Source organism: Tiliqua scincoides, chromosome 7 (assembly GCF_035046505.1).
Source record: "Tiliqua scincoides isolate rTilSci1 chromosome 7, rTilSci1.hap2, whole genome shotgun sequence".
NCBI lineage: Eukaryota > Metazoa > Chordata > Lepidosauria > Squamata > Scincidae > Tiliqua > Tiliqua scincoides.
This window is the reverse complement of record NC_089827.1, coordinates 2529113-2537255: the sequence shown is the minus strand read 5'-3', so window position 1 is coordinate 2537255 and position 8143 is coordinate 2529113. Positions and strand designations below refer to the sequence as shown.

General features: G+C 42.4%; 2 protein-coding genes across 4 annotated transcripts in view; one reads left to right on the top strand and one right to left on the bottom strand.

Moving 5' to 3' along the window:
• Positions 1-588: 588 nt before the first annotated feature.
• On the top strand, positions 589-4465 carry LOC136657232 (dystroglycan 1-like). Its single transcript, XM_066633955.1, has 2 exons — positions 589-803; positions 3251-4465. The coding sequence occupies exons 1-2, from the start codon at positions 641-643 to the stop codon at positions 4411-4413; spliced, it is 1326 nt and encodes a 441-aa protein (XP_066490052.1). The 5' UTR covers positions 589-640; the 3' UTR covers positions 4414-4465.
• Positions 4466-5756: 1291 nt separating this feature from the next.
• INTS13 (integrator complex subunit 13) overlaps positions 5757-8143 on the bottom strand; it is a 29606-nt gene continuing 27219 nt past the window's right edge. For all 3 annotated transcript variants that reach the window (XM_066633498.1, XM_066633499.1, XM_066633500.1), the window contains one exon: positions 5757-7336. In XM_066633498.1, coding sequence (XP_066489595.1) covers positions 7297-7336 — 40 coding nt within the window. In that variant the 3' untranslated portion in view covers positions 5757-7296. The remainder of the gene's footprint in view (positions 7337-8143) is intronic.

Genomic DNA, 8143 nt, shown 5'->3' with positions numbered 1-8143 from the left:
GCCTGGATTGGCTCCTGACACAAGTCCACCTGTACTGTTATACGACAGTGACCATATTCCAGCCTTGGGTATGGATGGCACTCAAGAGTTCAACACACCCCTATCTGCCCATTCCTTTGAATTTGGATTATTATCCAGAACCAGTAGTGCACCAGCAAAGTTTCTTTCTCTGCCATTATCACTGTCAACAGACTTGACCATTGGTCTTAACAATATATTACCAGTGGAAGAATTATTCCCTGACAGGAGACAGTCTACCCCAGAGGTATCCCAAATCTATGAAAATTCAACAGAGTCTTTTAGGGCTGTTCCAGAAAAATATGGATATTTAGTTACAAAACATGAGATCTCAGCTGTTACTGTAACCCACATCAACACTGCCTTGTGGAATGAACAATCACGTTTCATTTGTGTTACATCCACCAGTGCTTCTGTTTTAAGAACTAGTTTCCTCAGTGAAAATGCCTTGTTCGGTGGAACAAGCTGGACATCGGAGTGGTCATCTTATGATGCTCCGGTGTTCTCCTGGCCTATAGAATTTGCTGGCAGCCTCAAGTCTTCCTTGTCTACAAGTGAATTTGGCTCTGATTACAGCAGTGTTAGAACCTCTTCAGTACATCCTGGTCCTTTACACTTGGACATGAGTGATTTAAGTTTGGCAAGCTCATTTGGAACAAAAGTAAACTTCCAAATCACAAGGGAGTTGACCTCGGAACAGATGAAAGAGTCAACAATTCTCTACAACAAAGAAACACCCTCACGGCCTGGATTCTATGCCACTTCTTTGTACCACGGAGCACAAGGTAAGCTGCAAACTAATTATGGGCGTGTTACATTTGATCCAATGAAAGCAATGGAGATTTCATTTCATCCTTATCAATTTGTAACATACCATGAATACGGCCTCTTCTGTCAGTGAATTCAATAGTGTTCTAGAGCAATCAGTAAGTTATTTGTGGAAGTTGACAAAATGTTATTTTCTCCTGAGATACCATTATTATATTAATGATTTATATCCTGCCTTGCCCTGCTAAACACAGGTGCTCCACAATTAAAACCCATTTTTGCCCGATTCACAGATGTACACATTTGGTCCCTGTTGCATATATGCAACATTGGGCAGAAATGGCTTAAATCTCAATTTTTAAAAAATGTAATATTAAATATACAGTGTAAAATAAAAACAATATAATTGGAACAGTTTATAAACAGATAAAAGTTCACTGATCTAATAAGATTATAGTTCAGGGGTGCTCACACTTTTTTGGCTGGAGAGCTACTTTGAAACCCAGCAAGGCCCGGAGATCTACCAGAGTTTTTTTACAATGTTAGTGCCATCATAACATATAACATTTATGTGTACAATGTATGTTGGTGTACTTTGCATAACCGCATGAGCCAATATTGCACAACACAACATAATTAACTATAAACATTTTTTGTAATTACTTGAGTTTACTTTGATGACTTGCACTGAAGTGAATCAGCCAAGGATGCATAGTTGGACAGTAGCTGCTGACAGCCAGCCTCAAGTACACTTCCAAATGTTCATCAGTCATGGTGGAACGGTACTTGGACTTAATGATCTTCATGTAGGAAAAGGCTGACTCACATAAATAAGTGGAGCCCTTCCTTTCTCAGGTGCTCTTATATCCCTGAGGGCCCTATTGCCTTCAAGTGGCTGCAGCTGTGCAGCACACTCTGCTGGATGCCCAGGCCTTACCCTTAAAGGGGCCACTGCTGACACCACATCTAGCTCCTCACCAGATCTTCCTCGATTCCAATACAAGTGGGGGGGGGGAGCAGATCTCTATACAGACCAGTGCAAAAACAGGGGAAAGGTGTGGGGGAGGGAAGATCTCTATATAGACATCACAGCAAGACCAGTGCAAAACCCCTTGCACACAGAACCAACTGATGGAAGTTGGGGGGGCAGATCTCCATACATACCAGTGCAAAAGCAGGGGAAAGGTGTGGGGGAGGGAAGATCTCTGTATAGACATCACAGCAAGATCAGTGCAAAACCCCTTGCATACAGAACCAACAGATGGAAGTTGGGGGGGGCAGATCTCCATACAGACCAGTGCAAAAGCAGGGGAAAGGTGTGGGGGAGGGAAGATCTCTGTATAGACATCACAGCAAGATCAGTGCAAAACCCCTTGCACACAGAACCAACTGATGGAAGTTGGGGGGGCTGATCTCCATACATACCAGTGCAAAAGCAGGGGAAAGGTATCGGGGAGGAAAGATCTCTGTATAGACATCACAGCAAGATCAGTGCAAAACCCCTTGCACACAGAACCAACTGATGGAAGTTGGGGGGGGGGCAGATCTCCATACATACCAGTGCAAAAGCAGGGGAAAGGTGTGGGGGAGGGAAGATCTCTGTATAGACATCACAGCAAGACCAGTGCAAAACCCCTTGCACACAGAACCAACTGATGGAAGTTGGGGGGGCAGATCTCCATACATACCAGTGCAAAAGCAGGGGAAAGGTGTGGGGGAGGGAAGATCTCTGTATAGACATCACAGCAAGACCAGTGCAAAACCCCTTGCACACAGAACCAACTGATGGAAGTTGGGGGGGGCAGATCTCCATACATACCAGTGCAAAAACAGGGAAAAGGTAAGTCAGCCCCAGTAGAGTCAATAGGGCTCACTCCCAGGGATGCGTGGACGGGAGAGAAGCCTGCCAGCGGTTCCTCTCCCAGGGAGGAGCCTGCCAGGTGCTCCTCCCTAGGCTCACTCCCTAGGCTCCCTGGGCTCACTCCCTGGGCTCGCTCCCTGGGCTCACAAGCCTGCCAGGGGCTCACTCCTAGGGATGCGTGGACGGGAGAGAAGCCTGCGATCGACTCATTTCGCCTGGAGATCGACTGGTAGCTCGCGATCGACATATTGGGCACCCCTTTTATAGTTCATACAGCATGTGAAAATGAAAATTCTTCCATGACCATTTAAGAACAACAGAAAGAGCGAGACTAAACTAGAAAGAGGCAGAACTAGAACCTGCTGCATTTGGGGGAGGGGGTCAGCTACCTGCATGCAAATCTCCATTTTTGGATGTCATCATTTTTTTCTCTCTGAGTACTTTGCAAGGGGTAAATAAACAAGAGCCCCCCCAGGGCCTCTTTCCAATAAATTCTGCACAGTAAATTGGTATCGTTATACATTTTACAATGTCGTTTTGTCACTCTGTGTCAGAGTATTGAAAGCCTGGTTTTCGGGACCCCCCCCCATTTTGTTTATTTAGGTCAGACAAACACATCTCCAAGAATTGTTAATGCCATTAAGTGGCTAACAGCGACAATTGGACACAAGTTCTCCTTTTCAATACCTCCAGACACATTTTATGACCAGGAGGACGGAAACACCACACAGCTGACCCTTGGAATGAACCCAGCGGATTACTCTGCAACAGGTCTGGAAAGCTGGCTGCAGTTTAATTCACACTATCAAACCTTATATGGCTACCCACTTGATCATGATTTTCAGTATTCACCTCAGGAATATTTACTCTTTGCCACTGATTCAGGAGGGCTGAGGGCTTCAGATACCCTCACCATTGAGCTGCTCAGGCCAACCATAACCCCGTGTCACGTTTATACCATAAGAACCAAAAATAGCTACCACTCATTTTTGAGAAACAGAGAAAGAATCAGCTTATTTTTTGAGAAGCTTTCCATTTACTTGAATGCTGGCAGTCCTGGGAACATGACACTACTTGACCTCAGACCTGGGTCCACAGTGATCACATGGTACAACAAATCCATTTGCACGAGGACTAATAACTGGTGTGCAACGGATGAAATTCAGAGAGTACAGATCAAACTAGTACTACCTGGTGGAAAAGTTAATCCAGATTTTGCCGAGGCCATGTTACCAGAATATAAAATTGACCAAATTGAGGATATCGCATATGGTGGGATCTGCTTGGATATTGAAAAGCCATTAAATGAATCCTTACCTCCAAACAGGACCTTAAGTACATTTAAGGACAGCCGGTCCTGGATAAGAAACATCTTATTTGCCTTGCTAATCAGTGTAAGTACTACAGTTATGGTGATTCTGATCATTACCTTCCACTACTGTAAATACCACAAGAAAGTCTCTGGATTGCAATCTGCATCTTTTCATGCAAGACCCTTTAGCTGTGTTGACTTCGAAATGAATGTGCTGAAATCTCGGAAGCCACCTATCCTTGATCAAGAGGCCCCCCAGGCAGCTCAGCCATGGTTACATATGCCCCCACCTTCCCAGCCGCACCGATGCAGACCAAAGAGAACCCTTACTGTCTCAAGGCTACCTCCACCACCAAAATATAGACTTCCGCCATCTTATGGAATGGAAGAATCTGGTCAGAGTTGTCGTGATCATGGCCATAGAATGTCTTATCCCAAAGCCAGACTATACTGAGAACAGATTTCAGGAAAGAGGTACAATTCTTCATCCTTACCAGGAAATTAAAAAAAACAAGTTGATTTCTTTTAAACTGTCAATAAAGTGTAATTATTTTGCTAATTATTTCACTATGGCATGTATCATTGTTAACTAAGTGCCAGACAAAATCTTCCTACACAAGCCAATGTGTTTACCATAAACACGCACATCTGCAGCATTCACAAAGCCTAGAAGACCCCTGGCTGCACTCCAGGTAAGAATCCCAAGCAATGATGCAATGCACTACATTTGTACTTATTTTCTCTCCCATATCACCTGGGATGATAAAACACTTTATTAACTATTTATCGTGGGCTCTCCTTATCTGCGGCTGGAGAGCCTCAGAGGACCTGCAACAGAAAGTGGCTTTGTGGGCTTGGTGGGAAAACCAGAACTGCCTTCCAGTCATGTCCACAAGGCCTTCTGAGAAGCAGGGAGGCTTCAATGAGCCTCAGAGGGCCTCCTGGAAGCAAGTGGAGGGCACTTTTGGTTTCTTGGTGCAGGCACCATGTGAATGTCATTATCTGTAGAATTTGGTGTCTGGGGGTGGGGGTGCAGTAGATCTTGGAATGAATCCCAGGCAGACACCAAATGACCACTGTAATATGAATATATTAATGAATATTGTTTAGTATATTCCTGAAGGTTTTATACCTAATTATTGAGGCAACACTCAACCTTTACGCACCAAAATTAGCACCCCCCCCCCACAACAACCAATTTGTTCCTGGAGTGTCAGGCCATGCTCCACGAGTGTCATCCATCTCACGACGATTCATTAACGCAAGAAAATAGAAACTATCTAGGAGGGACGAAATCCCATGGGACAAACTATGCAAATGTGGCTCCCTCTATGGTACTATGATTAGCACTACACGACCTCATTCCATGATATAATTTCTACACACAGAGAGAGCAGATTAAAAATGTGACAAAGTATTATATGCAGGCAGATTTTAGATGCCTTCAATATCAAATCTCCTGGCACCAAAAAAACACTGGGGCTAGAAATGATTTCCGACACAATCGAAGAAGCTTGTTTCAAACTATACAGAACTTAAAGAAAAGAATGAAATGAAATCCCTAATTTGGCAATTTGCAGTGGCTGCTGGCCAAAAAAAGAAATGTGTGCTGCCAAATTTAGGAAGGATTAGCCTCTGACCTCAAAATCCAGAAGAGTACAAAGGGGGGATTTTTAGCTGGATAAAGTGTTCTGAAGAATTAGCAGAAATGTGGTTGAAACAACAGGGGGTTGGTTTTATTAATTCAGGGATAAAAAGCAACTTAAAAAGTTTGATGTACTTAATGTGACGTTTCCCTTTCCCACATTCATTTTAAAACAGGTACATTAAAATTTCCCTCCCCTTACACCCCTCAATACCAGCCAATAAAGAGGAAGAGGAAATCTGCATATTTCCACAAGTCACAAAATGATATCTGCTTTGTTGCTATGGTACAATAGTACAGTACACTAGCTGTACTAATAGTACACTAGCATAGGCTATTTTCCTTCTACACCTGCTGTTCTGTCCTATAGAATCAAAGGAAAGACTCCCTCAGAAATCAGCTGTGATATAGAGCAGGCAAAATAGCATTTACTTTACTGAGACCTGTTGCAAAGCTTGTGTGTTAGCCTTCCAACTTCATAGTATCAGTTCACAGAGCACCCAAACCATTTTTTTTTCTCTCTCTCTCCAGTACTCATCCAGAAAGAGATTACATGGAGAAATTTTAATATGAACTGGCCTGTACACAGAGGCAGCCTGCAGCCATTTCAGTGTATAATGCAGTTCACACAAGAGATTATTTGGAGATTCAAACAGAGTCTGCATGTGTACACCTTGAAAAGATGCACACACCAAAACTTGATTATTCAGATAACCTACCCATTTTTTTTTTTATTGTGCAGAACTGGTACAAACACTACAGCACTGGCATCATACTTTAAATAGAGAAAGTGCTTTCAAACATTTACTCTGCCCCTCCTTCAAAACAGTTTTGTGAGGCAAGTCACAAGAAAGAAGGGGAATTTAGGGTAAGAACTAGTTACTTGCTCAGGGCTACCCCTTAAGTCTATCATTCACCTGAGATTTGAACTCAGAAAACTCAAATTCTCCACATTGGATATTTATGTATTCCCTTTCCCCCAATATTTATCATCTTCTAAAAAGGTTTTTAATATATCCAACATGTAACAGTACAACTGAAAAAGGCCATAAAACAGTGGTTCTCACACATTTAGCTCCAGGACCCAATTTTTAGAATGAGAATCTGTCAGGACCCACCGGAAGTGATGTCATCACTGGCAGTGAAATTAACAAGCAGGGAAATTTTTAGCAATCCTAGGTTGCACTTACCCAGGAGTAAGTCCCATTTACTGTCATTGTGAAAAGCATATACATAGTAGCCTGGTCAAAGTACAGACCTGTACCATTTCCCCAAATGCATTCACATACCATGGGAGCAACAAGTCTGAGATATTAAAAATAAAATATTGAAATGAATGGGGGACCACCTGAAATCGGCTTGCGACCCACTAGTGGGTCCTGACCCACAGTTTGAGAAACACTGCCATAGAACATAGCGTTTCTCAATAGGCAGCAATATGATTTTTTGCAAAAAGACCTCTACTAGTTAGAAATGAAAAAGTTTTGCTTTATTCCATCCTAGAAGAAAAAGTGATTGGAGGCAAATGATTTACACACGTAAAGTAAAATTCAGCTTATATTTTCATAGAAAAGGGCTAAAATTCAAAAAGTAAAAACCAAATCAAAGCAACTGAACTGTACAATCTTAGAAAACAGGTATCAAATCAAGCATACACAATTTATGACCAAATACAGTTTTCAGATTCAGTGTTCACTGACGGCTAGCCTTTCCATTTTCAGTTGTTTCCATTCTGAAACAAACAAAAAAATTATGGTAAACATTAGCGTAGACTATTATTATTATTATTATTATTATTATTATTATTATTATTATTAATAACAGCATTTATAGACTAGAACATACTTGTGATTCAAGGAAGATTATTAACACAGAAGCTGGAAATTTATCAAACCAGGCTTTGCAGTGTTTAAATATCCTAAAAATAACAGCTTGAAGAGGTCTCCAAAGAGATAATAATCAAAGAAGTTGACAGACTTACAACTGAAGAGAAGTGATGAATAAGTTGGATAACGATTTAGGCTTCACTGTCTCATGTGTTTGGAGAACGCTTTGGTGTGTGATCAAAGCACATCAGTCTCACTGAGCCTTTGTAGCTGTGATTCATTTGCAGCACAAATTATTCCATATTCACTACAGCTTAAATTCATGAATGTGCGGTTTTTCTAGGTTGCTTCAGACCCACTGACTTTTATGAAGGACTGGAATGTATCATGTTTCTTTCATTAACCCACAGCACAGGATACAGCAATGAATACACCACAGCAGTGTTTCCCATACTGTGGGTTGCAACCCGATGCTCCCCATAGCACCACAAAGGATGACTGGGAGCTTCCAGAGGCCACTTCTGGGTGATATCATGAACCACTCCATTGGCCTCTGCGGACTCCAGAATGCCGAGGAGAAAACAAATCCATTTGCAGCTGCAACTTCTGGTTTGCTTCCGCAACTGTCTCTTCCCACAAGGCATTCAGGGGCCCACAGGGCCAATGGAGTGGGTTATGGGCCTTGCACAACCCAGAAGTGGCCTCTAGAAGCT

Bases quoted from the DNA above. Each gene is read 5' to 3' on its own strand.
- LOC136657232 (XM_066633955.1), top strand. From the start codon at position 641: ATGAGTGATTTAAGTTTGGCAAGCTCATTTGGAACAAAAGTAAACTTC. The intron at 804-3,250 runs GTAAGCTGCAAA...TTGTTTATTTAG, and splicing joins TTTGTACCACGGAGCACAAG to GTCAGACAAACACATCTCCA.